This window comes from Cygnus olor, chromosome 8 (genome assembly GCF_009769625.2).
Source record: "Cygnus olor isolate bCygOlo1 chromosome 8, bCygOlo1.pri.v2, whole genome shotgun sequence".
NCBI lineage: Eukaryota > Metazoa > Chordata > Aves > Anseriformes > Anatidae > Cygnus > Cygnus olor.
In genome coordinates, this window is record NC_049176.1 from 546,470 (window position 1) to 566,789 (window position 20,320).

The 20,320-nt window shown below is 38.0% G+C and overlaps 2 protein-coding genes across 2 annotated transcripts in view; one reads left to right on the forward strand and one right to left on the reverse strand.

Annotated features, from left to right (window-relative positions):
- The window catches only part of HFM1 (helicase for meiosis 1), a 132,150-nt gene that overhangs the window by 65,120 nt on the left and 46,710 nt on the right, over positions 1 to 20,320 (reverse strand). The window contains exon 2 of the mRNA XM_040566223.1: positions 8,909 to 9,025. The gene's annotated coding sequence lies outside the window, so the exon portion shown is untranslated. The remainder of the gene's footprint in view (positions 1 to 8,908; positions 9,026 to 20,320) is intronic.
- On the forward strand, positions 1,633 to 19,025 carry CDC7 (cell division cycle 7). The gene is given in 14 exon segments (XM_040566227.1): positions 1,633 to 1,814; positions 3,591 to 3,696; positions 4,972 to 5,016; positions 5,019 to 5,054; positions 6,947 to 7,082; positions 7,708 to 7,801; positions 7,883 to 8,025; positions 9,385 to 9,634; positions 10,225 to 10,320; positions 11,088 to 11,266; positions 12,563 to 12,645; positions 15,622 to 15,771; positions 16,815 to 16,850; positions 16,853 to 19,025. Coding segments are annotated over 13 exon segments (1,680 nt in total). The 5' UTR covers positions 1,633 to 1,814; positions 3,591 to 3,602; the 3' UTR covers positions 17,191 to 19,025.

The window sequence follows — 20,320 nt, forward strand, 5'->3', positions numbered from 1 at the left end:
GAAAAGGGTTTTAGGCATTGTAATGAAGAGAAATTGAGATATTGCAGGGAAGAAAACCACAGCTAAGCAGAGTCTAATTTAGAAGAGAAAATGAAAGGAATTTCTCGGAGAGAAAGCCAGTATTGATATCATTCACAGAGAAATGCCAAGAATGGAAACTTTACAGAAAGGGCGATGATTCAGTAGTTTACATTCTCACAACTCAAAGGCAGGCAGGCCAAGGAGGCAGGCTGGAGTTCTGACCTGGCCAGGAGGCAGCAGAGCTAAACATGTAACTCATAATCACCAACCATTCTGCAAATATTAACTTGAAAAAGTAATGCAACACAGTGCAGTGCAGTATTCACAAATGAGTAAGATTGTCCCAATCTTAACTTAGCTAAATCTCCAGCTGCTGCACTGCTTTGTTAAAAGCTCTTAACAGAAAGTGCAAATTAGAACAACCGTTGGAAAAAAAAAAACAACAAAACCACCAAAGTAGCTCAGCAACATGTTTCAGCACCCTATTTCTAAACGGTGTAATAGGAGACTACACAACTTGATAAAAGTGGTGGAACCTGTTTCTGGTTTTAAAGTTTTTGCTAACCTAGCTGCAGCTTATTATAAGGTAATGGCCAAATTGCAATGCTGCCTTGGGAACTTTGGCAACTTCAGGCTTTGTTGTTATTTACCAAGGGCTGAAGTTAGGCATATTCAAATGCATAAGAGGAGCTATTCTTTAACAACAAAAAAAATGTTTTTCACCTTAAAATGAAAAGAATAATGACCAAAAATATGAATAAAAGACAAAAAGTTCTAAATTATTCTATTTAGAAACATGCAACTGCATTGGTTTCCCTAATGTTCCACCACTTTAAACAACAGCAAAGCATAATTCCAATGAACAATCTCTTTCCTCCTCGCATCACTCAACAGAATTTGAGGCCCAGAAGTCCAGCAACTGATGGGCAGTGGACAGTGAAACCCAGAAGTTATTTAAAACACCTCTGCCCCACCGTGTGCATGCTGCCCATGTGGAAGGCATGCAGGGCTGCAGCTGACTGGCTAACCTACCGTCCTGCTTTGCACTTGCTGGGCCTCTCCTGCAAACCGTGGAGCCACAACCCGTAATGTTCCTGTTTGGTTTTGGTCCTTCAGTAGTCACAAGAACTGTTGATTTTAAACTTATGGCCACTAAAGTTCTGGTTTTCTTGCAGAGTGTAGCTTAGAAGAAACACCTGCTGTGAGTAGGCTTAAACCCGTTCTACAAAAGTATCTCCATGGGAAAGCTTTTAGGATGGCACGTCACAAGAATTCAAAGCCAGTGATCTCTGTCCTTGCCAGAGAAACAAAGCATACGGAATCTTTTCCTTCACTGTTTCATGCTTTCCAGACACACTGTGATCCTGTGCTTGCTTGTTCCACAGCCAGTGGCTACAGCATAGACCGAAACCAAAATGCACATTTAATTTTGTATGCTGTGTAATCCCTTCTGTTACACAATTAGGTAATAAAACAACGGAGCAGGCCAAGCTATGTTCGCCCCGCGGCCGCAGCCGGGCGGAGGGGACGCTGAGGGGACGCTGAGGGGATGCCGAGGGGATGCCGAGGGGATGCCCCTCACGGCCCCTCACGGCCCCTCAGAGCCGCCCCGCTCGCGCCGCCACTCGCCCCTCTGGGGTGCGCCTCTTCCCGCCGGCTGCCCAATAGCAGCGCGCCTCCCTCCGTGCCGCCGCCCCATTCGCCGGGGCCGCGGTTTCCGTCGCGGGCCTGGATTGGTCGCAGAGGGGCGCTCGGCAAAAGGCGGCAGCGGGCAAAACCCCGGCGGCAGCCGCGTGAGTGAGGTCCCGCGCGCGGCTCCCCCCTTCCCTCACCCCTCTCCCCCCTCCCCCCCCACCCCCGGTTACGGGGCGGCCACATCGGGCCCCCCGCGGCCATCCCCGGCGGGCAGCGGCGGGCAGCAGCGCTCAGCGGCGCTGGGGGCCCCTCGCCGGGCCCTGGCGGCCCGGCCGGCCCCGGGTTCGCCCCGTAGCCTGGGGTGTCGCCCGGTTGTCAGCTTGCGCCCCGAGAGGCGCCCTGCGCGGCCCGGCTGCGGGCGCTGCAGCAGCCGTGCCACCAGGAGCTGCCCCCCAGAGCCGTCCTGCTGCCACAGGCCGGGGTGATCTCCTTTTGTCCCGGCTGCCGGCCTTGTCCAGCCCAAACCGAAATTCGGGCTGTGCGGGCTCGGCACGGCTCTGCGGCGTCAGCTCGCTGCAGGGCTTAATCCAGCCGCGAAACTTGCTTTCCTTAAATAACCAAATATATATACATATATATATAACCGTTCTAAGTGTTCAGTTCTGCAGGTAGTAGCTTGTGTTTAACATGAACTGATGGAAATGACAGCCCAGGTGACAGAGCACCTTTACACTCATGTCCCCATGGGGTTCTGCATGCAGCGAGGAGCTCTCATCCCCTGCTTGCCACAGCAGCTGCCTGTGGCCAGCTGAGAGGAACAGGACGAGGCCCAAGCTGAGGCCGGTGCGGTGCTAGGTCGCAGCGAGTGGGCTGCAGGAGGGGCCGCCAGAACTATTTGTGCTCCTGCCAAGGAGGCCGTGCCATTCCAGGTTTGGAACAGGCTCATCTGCCTACTCAGCACTAGCAGAGGGAGTGTTTACCTGTGAAAGAAAGACTGCAGAACCATCTCTGGTTTCCTTCCTTTAGTTTCCAAGCCGCGCTCTCCAGCAAAGTTACCTCACAGAAAGCAGCTGTTGCCTGCCCCTGCTCTGTTGCATGCGGATGACAGACTGAAGGCAACCAGAATTCTTTGGGGACAAAACATTTACAGCTCCACAGCTGGAGCCGATAAATCCTTTCATCTGAAGCTCTTCAAAATACTTTTCTACCTTCAGCCAGAACTTTGTAGGTTTGACAGACTTACAAGCAAGGAACGTCTTCAGAAACTGTAGTGCAACTGTGCGAGGCGGTGCTTCTAATCTTGCTGACCGCTGGTTATCTTTCCCTGGTGTGCTCTCTTTTCTTCATGAAATAGGATTATCTTTTTTTCTTTTTTTAATTGTACAATATTAGTACACACAGTATTAGTACATGTAGTAATTTACAGTTTTATTTACAAGATTTGGCAAGAAGCATTTCAAATAAGCATGTCCTATTATTGAGGGAGGGGAACAAATACTTAGGCTTTTTTGTTTGTCTTCCCTAAAGAGAGAGAAATCTGTATGCAAGCAGTGGTGTGCTGCGTAGCAATGCAGCTAGTTCTGTGTGGATCAGCTCCTTGCTTTTCAAAGCAAGCTGCAGGGAAAAGATAATACTTTAATGTGAATGAGCAAACACATGAGATAAAAATCATTTGTGTCTAAGCTTACCATGCCGTCTTCCTTCCCTTCTCCCTTTTCTCCTTTTACTGGGGATAGAGTGGGTTTACTGGTTTAGTTTTTCTCTGGGGTGATGGACGAGTCTTTGTTTTTTTAAAGTAGCACAGAGGAACTCCTAGACTCTCCAAATCTCATCTCAGAAACTGAATGCAGGGCAAGGAAGTGTAATATCAGATATGTTTGCTCCCTGAGGTGTCCAGAAGCAGTCCTCAAAGTCTTGTGTTTTTTTTTCTTAAGGTTAGTTTTGTGATGGAGACAGCGTTGAAGTCTCATTGTGATGAACAGCACCCTCATCAGGCTGAAGACATAAGCAGGAAGCACGAGCAGAACAGCAAGCTTTCAGGTATGTGCTAAAACAGGGACTGGTAACGTTACGTTTTGTTGCTGATGTGCTTCTTCATCACTTCAGGAAGTTTCAGCATCAATTATAAGTTCCTATCAGTCAAACTCAGGTACAAGCATTGAAACCAAATTGTTAAGCTGCTTTATTTGGAGCAGTTTGCGTAGCAATCTAGTTCTAAACAAGGTTTGTTCTGACAGAGCTGTTAGAAATACATCACTGTTGAGAGCCATTTTCTAACTCTGTCTGATGGCTACTGGCCTCAGGATGAAGTTTGTATAGGATGTTTCAGAACTAATTAAGGTTAATATTTTCCTGAGAGGAAACGCCTACGTCTTACTAATCCATACTTGTTACAAGTGTAACAATGATAGTTTGAAAATAATTCTCCTTGCTTGTGAATTATTGCCCTGGTAAAGTACAGTACACTTTTATGTACACAATACAATATATGTGTTTGTTAAATTGAATTTATGATTAGTTTTTAGGATGCAAAATGTATACACGTTCTTTTTTTTCCTCCATTTGATTGACTTTCCAAATACCAGTTTTTGCATACTTCTTTATAATAAAATATTCTTTACGCCTGCTTTACAGAAATTAGTCACAGCCTCTACATACTTCATACTTGGCTTCAAAAGAAGTGAATTCTTAAGCAGGCTATAGAGAACACTTAAAATACAAGGATTCGTGACTTGAATAGAAAATTACATAATCTTTTGGAAGAATACAGTACAACATCCTTGTCATGCCATCTAGTGATTGCAGCACAAAGTGCAAAAATTCAAACGCAGAGCAAATGTTTTTTGGTAGTTCCTATTTTGAGTAACAATCTATGATAATGTGTTAGTAATCTTGATAATTTTCCTACATTTTTGATCCTTGATTTGCATCCCATGGATGTGCTCCTGTGTTTACGTAAATTACTATTATAGTTTTGTCTTTTATGAAATCAACATTGCACTCATGAAAACATTTATCAATGAGATGGAATGTGAATTCTTACTAAAAAGGCTTTTCCTGTCTCAGGAATTGCTAGGTGGCAGGTAAGTAATTTTTTTTAAAATGCTGCAGCATATAAGGGAATGTGAAGAAGGAGATGATCTTGTATGCAGCTATTAATGTCAGCAGGGATAAGTACCCCTCTGCTGTTTTTTCCTCTGTTTGTCGATTCACAATACTAGGAATTAAAGTGTGATTTGTGATCTGAAATACAGATCGGATATTGAATCAAGCAATAATAGTCCTAACTCATTTTCCTCATTCTTTCCAAAGCAGGAATAAAAAAAGATATTGAAAAACTTTATGAAGCAGTGCCACAGCTTGTAAAGTGTTCAAAATAAAGGAAAAAATTGGAGAAGGTAAATGTTTTAACTTTCTTGAACTTACTTTTGTTGTTGTTGTTTTTATAACTTAAAAGGTATAAATCTAAGATGCCAATATATATAATCTAAGTACATATCATATCTATATATCTATATATATATATCTATATATATCTCGCTATATTATATCTATAATCTAAATACATTTCTGATTTACTTTTTGGTGTATGCAGTAATTCTAATAAGTTACTGAACATATAGGTGTTTTAGTTAGGAACATTTTCAAGAGATCTCCTTGAATATCCAGTGTATTAAAGCCTTTCATAAAGCCAGCATTCTAGTTTTGACAACTAAAATTTTGGGGAATAGATTCAAGCAAGTAAGTCTTAACATCCATTCTCTTTCCCTTTCCAACATGGGAAATCTATATGCATTTGTTTTGACGTATTTAACTACTGGTTTTGTTTCCACTGAAATCCTTTGGGCAGAAGTGGAGGAGGCTGGAACATTATAACTGCTTTAGGTTTTTTTTTTTGGTTTTGTTTTTAAGACATACAGCATGGAATTTTGGAGCACTTGTGTACTCCTGATACTCAACAGATACTTCTTTAATAGAAGTTAGGTATTACTATAAACAGATTCTTAGTGGCTTCCAACTTAAGCACTTTTTAAAACTTTACCTTTTTGATCTCTGAAATGTGTAATGACACTCCACACTTTTAAACGAATATGTTTTTGAGAAAACAGGATTGCTTTATAGTTGTTTTGCGATGGAATACATGTGATGGCAAACTATGTAGATAAAAGTCTGTCTCTCCAAAAAAGAAGCCTCCATTCAGTACACTGATCCAGAATTTAAAGAAAATCTGAAGTTCTGGCTATCATAAATAAGGTAGTATAATTAAGCAAAATCTCTAGTTATGGATAGTATTCCAATTTTGCTCTTGGGAGCAAACAATGCTCTTGAGAGCCAAAAATACCACCAGCAGTTCTGCAGCATTAGAGAAGACAAGCTTCAACTTAAGATTCTGTTCAGGAGTCTGTTTTGTTTTAGCAGTTCTCACTACCAAAACTAATGTCTTTGGTCAACTTGGTAACCCATGTTGCTATGAGCAATTCTACTGAATTTATGGGACTCTAGCTTTTTTATGACTGAAAGAAGTATTTAGAGTTTTTGCTGGCATTTGATGTATGTATACACTTACAGACTGTTAAATTTAGCACGATGCAAACACAACGCTTAAAATATAATCAAAAGTAAATTGAACTGGTTATTTATACGGAAGAATGTTTCAACTTACATTTTCAGATATCTCATATCTTTAGAATAAATTAACCTTCTCAGAGGTATATTAGGATATCTTTAAAACTATAACGTGGGAGAGTTTATCGTACAGTCTTAATACTCCCTTTCTCAAATGAATCTATCTTGTTCTGTCTACATAGTCATGCTGGGGGCAAACAAATAGTAAAGTAGACATCAAGTGAGAATCTGCCTTACTTTATAAAAGGTAACAGAATTAAGGGAGTGCGATTTCAGAAGTGCTTTGAATAGCAAAAGCAGTGCTTTCCAGGTTAGCATTAGATAGCCCATTTACATTGCAGGGAGAGAAGCTGGATGTCAGATGAAAGTGAGCTACCTAAACAAGAAATCAAATCAAAGATAGGAAATTTACATTCAAAGAGCTCTATGTCCCAGGCAAGTTAGACAGTGTTACATTTGCATTTTTACTGACATAAAAAACTTGTATACAAGATCACTGAATTCAGTAATAGAAAAAAGGAACTGCATATTTTCTCTTCTAGAATCTGCTTTTGACATAGTGTCAAGTGCACTGTAAGACTGTGAACAGTTGGATCATTTCTGTGAAAAGTGAATTGACCTAATTAAAGATGCTGAAGACAATGTTTTTCTCCCTTCTTTACAGGTACTTTTAGTTCTGTTTACTTGGCCACAGCACAACTACAAACAGGATGTGAAGAAAAAATGGCTCTGAAGCACTTGATTCCAACCAGTCACCCTCTGCGAATTGCTGCTGAACTTCAGTGCCTCACAGTAGCAGGGTACATAAACAAAAAATTTGTGATTGTCATGAAGTACTGAATATTGTCTTGCTGTTCTGCATTTATTTATTTAAAGTTTTGGCACTTCACTTGTTCTGTTTTTTTAACCACAGAAGTGTATGATCTTTATAGCAAGAGCAAATAAGAAATGTAGTCTTATCTATAATGAATGTTCTTTCCTGCTAGTCTCAGTTTGCAGATGGTGCTATATTTTCCATCTGATTCTATAATGTATCTATGTGATAACACATACTGCAGTTCTGAAATGGTTGGAAAAAATAACCTCTTCATCAGAAAATACGTTTTTAGGAATGAATGCTTGTTGCCAGAGTGCTGAATAGCACCTTCAGAAGGAAGCTGGTATCATGAAGGTTAGGTTAGCTTTAAACACAGCAGTAACTATAAACCATGGCCCCAAAACCTGTGGAGCCCTCATTTGCGAATTGCAGAACTTATATGGAACATAACAATGACATGAGAACAGCATAGTTACTCGCTGCTGGTAAGATTGCTGTCAAAGTATAAACTAGATATTAAAAGAAAGCCTGACTGAAGTTTATAAGAAATAAAGGAATATCAACATTAATATTCTGGTCTTTATTCAGTAACATTACTTCTCTTTTAGGGGACAAGATAATGTTATGGGAGTTAAATATTGCTTTAGGAAAAATGATCATGTGGTTATTGTTATGCCCTATCTGGAACACGAATCCTTCTTGGTGAGTACCAGAATTTTATGTGTAGTAGAACCTCTTAGTTGAAAGTAGTTGCATAATTACAGTATCCAAATAATCTTTCAGGACATTTTGAATACTCTTTCCTTTGAAGAAGTGAGAGAATACATGTTTAATCTGTTTAAAGCATTGAGGCGCATTCATCACTTTGGTATTGTTCATCGTGATGTCAAACCCAGTAACTTCCTCTACAACAGGCAGCTAAAAGAGTAAGTGTGTCCAGATGACCATATTGTGATCTCATTTGGGGATGTGTGCCTTGGCAGAACAGAGTAAATCAGGCTTTTTTTTTTTTTTTTTTTCCTTTCAGCTGCATAACGTGTGCTTAAGTAATAAAGCTAAAAAAGATATTTTTTTCATTTGTAAAACTTTTATTTCTGTGCTCAGGGATTTGAGTATGGAAAGATTTTTTTTTTTTAATATTTAATGTAGTATCTGCCTTATAGAGTGACAAGTACCTGAAAAAATGAAAATTTTACTATTGAGTAGAAGTGCTATGCTTTTTGAATAAATTAAGAGAATAAAATCATTAGTTGTCTGAATAAAGCTAATGGTGACTTGGAGTGCATAGAGTAATGTTTGTAACTTTTTGCTCATGGACAGAGTAAAGCTGATACAGATGAGACTGTTGAATTTGGGTTTTTATCTTAAATTGAATTAATTTTTATAACTAGCACTATTGCTTTTTGTTTTTATCCTCTGCAAGTTACAATATCTAACGACTGTAAAAAGCAAGATACTGCTTTTTTGAAGAACTGGAATAGATAGATTAAAGTACTGTGTCAGTGCTAGCAGTCCTATGGCTGCACTGGTGAGTATGTGCAATTAGTTAAAGTTTGTTGGAGAAACGTGATTATATTTTGTCAAGCCCCAAGCTTTGAAATTTGAAAACTGATTTTTGTCTCTCAAAATGAATTCCTACATCATTTTGTTTTTCCAACTTTGTTTGAACCTTAATCTCTACTTAAGATGTGGAGGCTGTGGAATTGAGTTTGTCTGAGACCCAGGGACGGCTGGACTGTTTCAGTAATGGTTTTACCAAAAATGATTATTCTAACGACAAATCTGAAATATGAACTAATGTAGTCCTACCTGTTTGATGAGTGAAGTAAATTCCAGTAGTAGTGCTTTAAGTTTGGCAAAACTCTCAGCATTGTTATTGTCTCATCTGTCTTCACTGCTGCATTTGTGCCTCTGTCCAGGGAAGTCCTGCAAGTATTGATTCATTTTTACTTGACTGTTTGCTGAGGTAGTTCAGAGCCATTGAACCAGAAGAACCCAGAAAGGAGTTGCTGGGAATAGTTTTTAAAACACCAGTGGAGAAATTTATACACTTGAAAAGCTTACAGAACAAGAAAAAATAAAGTAAGATAGATAGGTATAGGGTAAAAACAGTGGGAGACAAATACGGCAGGACAGATAGGACAAAAGGAGGAAAATAGCATTGTGATGCTGGCAACATGACAGATAAGCAACATATTGAGGAAAACACAGATAAACAAGTAATGAATAGTAGATAGAACTGGTTGATACTTTTTGACTTGTAATTCTAAATTTTTGTCTTTTAGGTATGCCTTGGTAGATTTTGGCTTGGCGCAAGGAACCCCGGATACGAAAATTGAACTTCTCAAAACTGCCCAGTCTGAAGACCAGCAGGGAAGTTGCTCACAAAGTAATCCCAACACAGCCTTGGGAAATGGGGTTTCTGTCAGTGTCACAGCACCTAAACAGATAGCTCAACAATCAGCCTCAAAAGCGTCTGATAAACGGTCCAGCTCACTTTCAAAAATACAGATTAAACAAGGAAGAGGAGGAAAGGTTCTCAGTCCTTTTCATTAATATTGTTGCATGTTTAATGTATTGCTTCATCCAACAGGGGGAGATGTTATACTTGAACAAAAGCTGTGCATACTTATCTTGTAGGATCATAATCTGATGCACAGAATCACAGAATTTACATTGAAGTAGTGAGTTTTATATAACCGCTGGCATAATTCTGTAGCTGGTAGATATCATGTTGAAGGCTGCATAAAACTCTAGCATGGGTTTCTCTAGAAAGCCCTAAATCTTTTTCTTTTTTTTTTTTTTTTTTTTTTAAATCCCAGGTGCCATGGAACTTCTCCCCAAACCAATAATTATTCATGTATGCTTAGTTGCATAACAAATGCAATACAGATGACATTTCAAATTGTCTTGGGGCACTTCTGAGGTGTGATTCGTTTTGTAAGCATGTTTGCTGTTCTGTCTAGATGATGTTTTCTACATCCACAGTAAAGTGATGCCTGAAAATGACTTGCCATGCAGCTGCTCTTGTTTTATGTCACTTCACACTTTTTTTTTGAACTGTCAGTATCCAGCTGACTGTGTATTAGATAGGATCCTTATTGTCCTTTTTGTTGGTATTGTAGGAGGAATATGTGCACCATTCTGTCCAACGCTCTGTCTTTGGAGAGAGGAATTTCAATGTCTATAGTTCCACATACCAGGAGAACTCAAATACAAAAGTAAGAAAATGACTCATCAGTAGAGCAATCTGTTACATATTTGAGAAATTATAGAACTGGTTGTTCTGTATGACTGGACACTACTACAGGACCCTGTGGAACTAAAAGTTTTGAGCAGAATATTAAGCGTGTCTTTACTGGAAGGCTTGAAGATTTTCATTTGTTTCAGTCCCTTTTGAAACTCTTAGTTACGTAGCTGTCTCCCTAATGCTAATTAATATCTTTTCTATATGGTATCTGTGCAACTAAGATATACTTAGCCTTCCTTTTTTATTTTGCAATTCAAGTAATAAATATTTTTATGTATTTTTATAATTAGGATTTAATATGACATGGGGAAAAACCCCAAGTAAATTAGAGGGTTGGTCTAACAGTGATCATCTTATTGTAGAATTAGAGTTAGTGCCACTGTGCTGTTGTGGCACTATTTCATACATTTTTTATTCTCATATTGAATTAAAAGAATGCTTGAAAAGCACTAACTTGAAAAAAACTTGTCATGTATTTTTAGAATATCTAATGGATATTGATTTTTGTAACCACTGAAAAATGTTTTCCAAAAGGGAAGGAGGGGAGATTAGGATACTTAGAAAGCTCTAGGATCTGTTTTATAGATGTTATAATATTGGTAGAAAGAGTTGCTATCTTCTGCTCTTTTGTAGCTCTTTGCTGATGAGAGCCTCTTCAGTTGTTTAGGGACTGATATGTCTATATGAAAAGGGAAACTTCTTAAATATTTCACTGTCTCGAAAATATCTGTATTGCAGCTCATGAAACAATCAAAGGTGATCGATGTTTCATCTAGGAAGTTAGTAACAAAGAAGAAGATTATTTCTACCAGAACAGTGAGCAATGGGGTAGGCAGGAAAGCTGCCAGTGGTTGTCCATCAAACCTGACCTGTGACTGTTACGCAACGGATAGAGTTTGCAGTGTTTGCCTTTCAAGGTAATTTGCTTCAATAATGTTGTAAAATTGCTTACTGTGCTGTCAAACAAGGTCAGAAACTTAGATTTACTAGACAGCTGATGTAGTAGATGAAAGATAGCATTTGATCCATGCAACCCTTAAAACACTGAACATACTCTTTTGAAAAAGAATAGTTTGTGGAATTCATGGAGTAATTGTTTCACTGCTATCTGTGCCACAAGAGAGATTCACTGTTAATGATTTTCTGTTGCTGTTGTATTTAATTATCCGCCTAGATGTGTTGTAGAACATCACTTGAGTTAATTACAAGGCTTAGAGTAGACAATATATCAATCTGTATTTAGTGGTTATCTTATAGGCCTAAATTATGCCAACTGCATTAAAATTCAGTGATTAGACTCCTGCCTTCTGAGGACTTTATGTTAAAAAGATTTCTCAAGCTGTTTGCGTTCTGGAAGTCACAAAATGTAGAATAAAAAGGAAAGATGACTGTTCTGTATTTATTTTAAAATATGTTTACATTTTAATAGTAGACAGGTTAGAGAATCTGAGTAACTCCGTTCAAATCCATTCCTCTGCAACTGATTTCAGTTATCATCTACCATTACTTTTTATCCCAACATTGGGGAACGTGCCTTCATGCAGCGAATTTTGCTTGGTAGGCATAGTCATAAAACTGTGTGGTTCTGCTCTTAGACTGTCAAAATATGGTGATAGCATTCATTTCAGAAATTAAACATGAGGAATTTGTCAAACTAAAAAAAAGTGGCCCATAGAAGGAAGGCACTTCATATTATATGCAAGAAAGCTCTGGAAAGATCTTAGTAATAATCACACAGCTTTTAGTTAACCTAACAAAAAGTAAATTATGACAACACTCAGAAATAGTGAACCTTAGTTTGCTGTGGATTAATACAGAGCCAGAATGTCCACACCCAAAAATCCAATGCATTTTTGACCCTTAATTAGTCTTAACTTTAAAGTTCCCTTTGAAAACAAACTTTTAGCAGAAATTATGTTACCATTGAATGAAACTAAAATGATCATTGTGACGGGAGTATGCAGTATTTCTGTGATGCTACCTTATGCTAGATAATATAATAAAAACATAACAAGTAATTATAATTAAGCTATTATATGAAGTAATAATCATACGCTAGATAATTATAAGATGCTTCAAAGCTCTAAAAACTGAATCAAGAAGTCAGGGTTACACATCTTACAGAAGTATATTCTAAAAATATTAAACATTATTACAGTTAGAACTAATTTCTCAATTTTTATATTCTAAACGTATTTGTCTCTTATTACAAGGTGTCAGCAAGTTGCTCCCAGAGCAGGAACACCTGGATTCAGAGCACCAGAAGTATTAACAAAGTGCCCCACTCAGACAACAGGTACTACACAACAGACAAAACTAATGCCTATTTTCACCTTTCAATCTTTCTCACTTATGCACACTACATTGTCTTTTTTAATGTGAGGCTTTCTTTTTACATAGGAAATTCAGTTTTCACCTTTCAATCTTTCTCACTTATGCACACTACATTGTCTTTTTTAATGTGAGGCTTTCTTTTTACATAGGAAATTCAGTTTATCATCCATTCTAATACTTAGCAAGCATTTTCTAATTTTAATTAAAAGTTTATTACTCAGAGTAAGGACAAGTTAGGAGTATTTTCATCGTGTTTGAAACTTGAATGTGTCTTCATTCATTTGAGGAGTACGGCCATATGCAGGAGGTCAATAGCACACATTTTAAAAGAAAACAAATATAAGTTTTATCAAGTTTCTTGGTTTATTGGCTTATTTATTCAAGAAAAATCTTGAATAAATCTTGGCAGGATATGCTTTAGACTTTTCTAGACAGGTTGTCACATTTGCTGTCACAGCAGACATAAGGAATAGTATGATTGCAAATGTGTTCTAGAAAATATTGGTTAATCAGTACTTTTAACCAGATTTTTCCTCTTTGCCAGTGCTTTAAATAGCTGATCTGTAAGTTTTGTGATTTTTTTTTTTACTAAGTTTTTTAATTACTCAGGGTTAAAACTTATCAAATTCAAAAGTTTCAGTAACCTGGTAAACATTGGAGCAGAACAGCAGGATGGTTAATGCATTAGCTGGTGAAAGTAGGATGGGAGAGGTTATGCATACCTGCAGAATGGAGGACCAGTAAAAGCAAAGTTACCTATTATAAACATCTGGTGTATGACCAGGAGTTTTGACTAACAAAAAAAGGGGATAAATACAATTGTTCTCAGAACCTGTATTTAAAATAACTTTCTAGCCGCCTTTTTTTTTTTTTTCTGAATACATTCTGAGAGAATAGTCAATTTTCAGCATTTCACTTAAAGTGCTTATACTGGAATAGGCTTACAATACATTTGATTGTCATATCTCTAGATAGCTTAATGCTGTTCAAAACAGCATCTGTACTGTGAGCATGACTGGGATTTCAAGAGGTATGGCAGCCTGTTTGGAGTTACTGTGTCTGTGCTGTAACAGCCAGCTTCACGGACTAGAAAATCCAGAAATCTAGGACAAGTTTAGACAATCCCTAAATCTGTCTAGACAGAATTTAGGCAGAAGGAAGACATACCTAGGAAATTTTTGACAAAGGGTAGTCTTAAATAAACTTTCAGACAGTGTTCTGTTCTCTACGGTAATGGAGAGCAGGATTACAGAAAATATGGGTAAATCTGGAAACCCTGGGTTGTGACACAGCCCTAAAGGTACTGAGTCAGTGGCGCAGAGCTGTTGTAATATGTCAACAAAGTGCTTAATTAGAACTGGGTAGATGTATACTAATATTTATGAGATAATGCTATACTTGAAGTAACAAATTTCCTTATCCACTTCCATTTGGGACTGCTGTAGTCAGCTCCTTGTACTCCTGCCAGTCTTGCTACTAGTTTTGGTCTCTGCGCTGTGACCAAGTTACCAGCTGGATCCAGCTGACTCTGTCCAGAGCTACCTTAAGTAACCGACCTAGGTTTACAGCACAGGGAATACAGCCCAAACTCCCAACTTGGTCCTGAACACGTCCAGTTACATTTTTAACTTGGTTTGTCCCTCTGCTCCCCTTCAAGTCGATGTGCCTCACTAGTTAGATACTAACCACTAGACAAATGCACAGAAAGGACTCGTGATGTTGAGGTGCACAAGATCTTACAGTCTGCTGGTCATCCCAGCCCTACCAGAATTGTAGGGCTAGGATTTACTAGTTGTTCAGGTATATCATGTCAGTTAATTTCAACAAGAGTTAGGTAAACATCTTTAAAGGCCTTGACCTTAATGACTGTCTTTCCTATACAGGGAAACACCTCAAGCATACATAACACCTCAAGCAGATAGTATGGTCAACATTGATACAGTAGTACTAAAACTTATTCACAAGATAAGATGAAAAATGTTTGCACTCTAAATTGTACCCATAATTAATTTGGATTTTTATTTTTAAAAAGACTTAAAACCTGGTTTTACAACTGAAGTCAACTTAGTAGTTTCAGAATCCTGTGCTGATGGTGTTTCTAGCTAAAATATCAAAATTAATTACTGAAAATTTACCACCTATTTCTGAAAGATAAGTAGAATAACTATGGCTTTATTTCCCGACTGTTAATTTTTCTCTCTAGAGTTTGAGAATTCTTCAAACTCTCTCCTTCGCTTTCCTTGCCATCTCTCAAAATTTTCAATTTATTGAGCCAAAAAATTATGGCAGACAGGTATTCTCATAACTTTCAGTATTAAAGTTTCCATCATGCTTTGGCTTCTTTCTTCAGAGTACTTTGTGTACTCTTTATAACGCAATGAAAGTGATGAATAATTTCTAACTATTACAGTTCTTAAACTGGCTATCTTGTCAAGTGATTTCATATTAAAGAGCAGCAAACTGTAGTAGGATGAATTTTTTAGTACTGCCTAATTGGCACCCTGAGTCCCTGAAAATTAAGATTCGTGTTCATTTGAATAGTTTTTTATTCGTGATCTTTATAAGGCTTTCTTAATCTGAAGCAAACTTAAATAAGTGTTGAAACTAGCAGTTTTTCCCCTTTTCAGCTCCCTGAGTAAAATAACTTGAACATTGTTTTGGTACTTTATTTAGGTTTTGCAAACTAATGAAATTACTCACATGAGAAATTCTATGGAAAAACTAAAACACTCCTCTGTATGAAAGCAGGAAACTTTTGTATATAATTATAGCAATTTACACTGTTTGCTGACGTTATCTATGTGACCAATGTCAGTAATTCAGAACATTACTTTTTCTGATAACATTTCTGGTCATAATTTCTTTTTGAAGAAAGTTGGGATTTTGTTTGTGATGAAATTCTAAGTTTACTTGTTACTGAGTTTGCTTTCAATTGCAGCAATTGACATGTGGTCTGCAGGAATTGTATTCCTTTCTCTGCTCAGTGGACGGTATCCATTTTACAAAGCAAGTGATGATTTAACTGCTTTGGCACAAATCATGACAGTTCGTGGATCCAGGGAAACCATTCAGGCTGCTAAAACTTTCGGTATGCAAACCTTAATTATGGGGAAAAGGGGAAAATGTATGCTTGGTCTGCTATTTCATACAGTGACTTTCAGTCTAGTTGTGAGTTTTAAATTATAAATATATTTTTAAGTTCCGGGAGTCACTTTAGAGGTAAATCACACTTTTTGCATGTAAAATGCTATAACACTACTAATCTGTACATGCAGTTTTAAGAAAATTTTGTATTTTTCTATCTTTTATAATTTGTACATGGGGTACTTCATGCCATAGATTTCCCAACCTGTCCACAACTTTTCAGTAAGTCAGGGCCGCTTGAGGTAAAATATGCCAATTAAATGCTTTCTACCAGCATTTGGTTAGAATTTTTGAGGCAATGTTTCTACTCCTGCAAAATCTGCCTTACAGCCTTAAGTCAATATGATTTAATATTTAGATGTTGTAAAACTTGCTTTATTATCTTCTCAAAAAGGACCAGTAAAAAACAAACAAAACAAAACAAAACAGAACAACAACAATTAAAAAAAAACACAACACCAACACAAGAGAGGGCCTGTTCAGACGGGGAAAAAAAGCACAAAAAATGAAACAACCATTCCCTTAATTGTCTGCAAGCCACATGTTAAAGCACTTGATACCTGGAAGTGTAAGTGACAGCATCGATTTTCATTCTCCAGACATGGGTGTGTAAATCAGTAATGTCAGTAATAAACTGAACTGGGTTTTTAATTTTCAGTTCTGTAAAGTTAGTTGACAGTGAAATGGAAAAAGATGCTGTGTGGACTGGGTGACAATTTGTCAATTCATAACTTCATGAACAAACAGAGATAGGTTTGTTCTGAGCAGAACTGAGACTGTACTTCTGGCTTGCTGGGGCCATCACTGTAAAACATAGGTGGTTGGTTCGGGGGGTGGCTCTTTTGTGTGTTTTTTGTTTGTTTGTTTTGAACTAATGTCTGTCATGCTTCAAGATCTGAAAAATTCTCTGAAACAAACTTAGAAGCTATAATTGCAGAGCAAGTATAATAAAATGTCATTTTCTGAAAAAAACAATTTTTTTCCTAGGTAAATCCGTTCTGTGTACTCACGTTGTCCCAGCACAAACTTAAGAGTCCTTTGTGAAAAGCTGAGAGGAACAAATAGCAGCTGTAGCAGATCCCAGCCTGATGTACCCATCAAGCCTGTAAGTGACTCAGCTTTGCCAGTTGAAATAGACAAACAGTGTGCCCCTGAGACACTTGGAAAAGAAATTCAATACTTAAAGGGTTGTCAGGAAGGTGATGGTGCTTCTGAAATTAAGGCAACAGACATGAAAGGATGGGATCAGGTTCCTGATGAAGCATATGACCTACTTGATAAGCTACTAGACTTAAACCCTGCAACAAGAATAACTGCAAAAGAGGCTTTGCTGCATCCCTTTTTTAAAGGCATAAGACTATGAGAACATATCCTGTTATTGCTTTGATACGTTATGTGAAAATGAGATTCTGAAGCAGTTTTACCCTGTTGCCATTAATGTTTACACTCAGTGAAATACCATGACATTGTGCACAGCACTACTGAAATTGTCTTGTGCAGCTGGACTGCAAATGTAAGTTTGCATTAAGAAATACTTGCAGATGTAAATATTACATAAACATCACTAGCGTGGTCTTATCCTAAGACACTTTTGAGGTGTTATTACTATGCATACCTGTTCTCTAAGAAAATTTTCTTTGACTAACAAGTAAAAAGAGAGTTTCTTGCGCTCTAAGCTTAATTCTCAAGATTCTCCCTCAAAACATACAAATTTGTGTAAAGGCAGGACTGAGATGAAAAAGTGCTTGAGAGGCTTTTTTCCATAATTTCATATCTCTGCTTTGTTCCTGAGTAGTACATGGGAGACTGAAAGTGGAACAAACTGCATTAATTTTGTTCAGACTATTTTCAGACAACAGTTTTACTTTGGGAGTGTTGCTAGAAGAAGGGCCAGGTACTGGAGGTTTTATCATCAAAAGAAATGCATAACTGTTTTTAAAGTACATTTTCTCTCCCCCCATCTGTTCATTCCTACTTAGGTAATAGTGAAAAATGCAGATACTCATTTTGCACAGCCCATATTTCCTCTGTGCCATGGGTAGCTGTCAATATGCAACAACTATGGCCTACGGAATGTCTTGTGTGACATGTAAAAGTGATTTCTGTTATGGAAGCTGATCTTCACAGAATAATCTTTTAAATAAAGGATTTGTTTTTATAACTTCAGAACTGTGTCTAGAGATGCTTCTATAAAAATAAGATTAGTTGAGTGAAGTTTTCCTGTGGGACGTTCCTGCTCAGGAAGAATTATGCAGATTTGTTTCCTGCATAAATTCCTCAGTAATGTAAAACACTTTTCAGATAGCACTAGTGTATATAGCTGTCATAGTGGAAGTATCTTAATTATCAAGGAAGTCTTACACAAAGTTAAAAACTAGCTATTGTCTAGTCTTAAGTAGGAAAAACAACCTTAATAACCTCTACCCCCAAGTATCATTGTACAAAGTAAGTTCCATTATGCTCAGCAGAGGTGCTTCTTTAAAAATGCATGATACTTATGGAGACTGAAATTTAATACAATGTTTTTCCACTTACATTTCTTCAAATGCTAGTGGAGCTGTTGCTGTAAAAGGTTACAAGCCATTCTGTGAAAAGATTACTGCTTTGATAACTTTTGTACAAGACTCTCTCGTAGAAGGTGTTTGTAATGTTAGTGCAAAGGTCATGACCAGTGCTGTGGCTGAACAGCAATTCTTTCAATATATTCAAAATCTTTAATACATTCAAAGTGATGGTAATGTTGCTCTGTTCCTGGCATCAGCTGTTAGAGAAAAATATTTGCAGATGTCAGAATATTGATTGCAGAAAATCTTGAAACCCACAAAACCCTGGGGCCTCAGTCTTAGTAACGTTTGCTGTTTATATAATTTCAACAAGCACATCGCTGAGAAATTATTTATCTAAAGGAACTGTGGCCAAATTTGGCAAGCAATGCTGTCTGCCAGTGTCTGCAGATGTATTGTTTCCTCCTACGTTCACTCATGCTGTCTATGGTCTTATGAGAGCACTAGCTGACAACAAGCAAAAATATGTCAACTATCCATTATGAACTTTCTAAACCACTTCAGCTTTTTAAGCTTTCCTGCTAGTCACTGCACTGAGCAGCTCCTTGCAGCAGGCACTACAATAATTAACCACTGCCTAGGTTTAATACAGCAGGAACATCATTGCTGATGGTGTTTTTACCATTACTAAGAGTAAATAAACTTCTGTAAGAAACAATTCTAATCTCAGTATATTCAATAACAAGCTAGAAGAATATATTATTCTTTTCTCAGATACTTAAAACCTGAGTGATTGGGGGCAGAGGCGGGTGATAAAGTGAAAAGAAAAATGTTCAAAAAAGCACATGCCTACAAAGTACTTTTTTGCAGCATTCTACAGAAGGATGAAAACCTCAAGTAAAATATTAAATGCAATGGGATCTTAATGGGGAAGGAAGGAATAATAAAAAGGGGGAGGGGAAAGAAGGAGGAGGAAGAGGGTATGGTTAGGCTGGTTGGAAAACAGCAGGGAAACACTGGAGGTGAGCCATAGCTGCCACTGAGCTTTCTCCTTATCTCTTCATTGGTTCTAAGATTACAGAATCACAGAATCATCTAGGTTGGAAGAGACCTCCAAGATCACCGAGTCCAACCTCTGACCTAACACTAACAAGCCCTCCACTAAACCATATCACTAAGCTCAACATCTAAACGCCTTTTAAAGACCTCCAGGGATGGTGCCTGAACCACTTCCCTGGGCAGCCCATTCCAATGCCTAACAACCCTTTCCATAAAGAAGTTCTTCCTAATATCCAACCTAAACCTCCCTTGGCGCAACTTTAGCCCATTCCCCCTCGTCCTGTCACCAGGCACATGGGAGAATAGACCAACCCCCACCTTGCAACAGCCTCCTTTCTCTCAAAGCTTCAGGTAAGAACTGAGTACATAGATTCCTTTAAAGTTTAATAACATGATTTGACCCGTTTATAAACTGAATGTGAATCTGCTACCATGATAGTTGCAATTGGAAGAAACTCCAAGCAGAAACGAGTGCTACAACACATGTTCAACTTGTTGTGAGGCCACAGCTGGACTTCTGTTAAGTTCTAGACACTGTGCTATGACAAGGATATTAATAAATTGGAAAGAAACCAAGAAAGACAGCAAAAATGAGCATGGACTTGGAAAGATGAAACTGATAGGAAGAATCCTGAGAAAATGCTGGGAGCAAATCTAAATACATCTGTGTATCTAGTACAGCAAAGACAAGGTTATTCTTCGCACTAAGCAAGGCTAGGTGAAGAAATGGTGGCACATTTTAAGCGTACAGTATTTTTCCTATTTGTAAATGATAATTAGGAAAGAGGAGGGCATATAATTAGAAGTATTTAAAGAAGCATCTGCAGAACAGCAACAAGATTTTCTGTATAATACTGACAATAAGGTATACATGAATTTCTAAATCCTACTGAGATTGCAGTCCTCTCTCTTTTGAGATCAGATTCAACG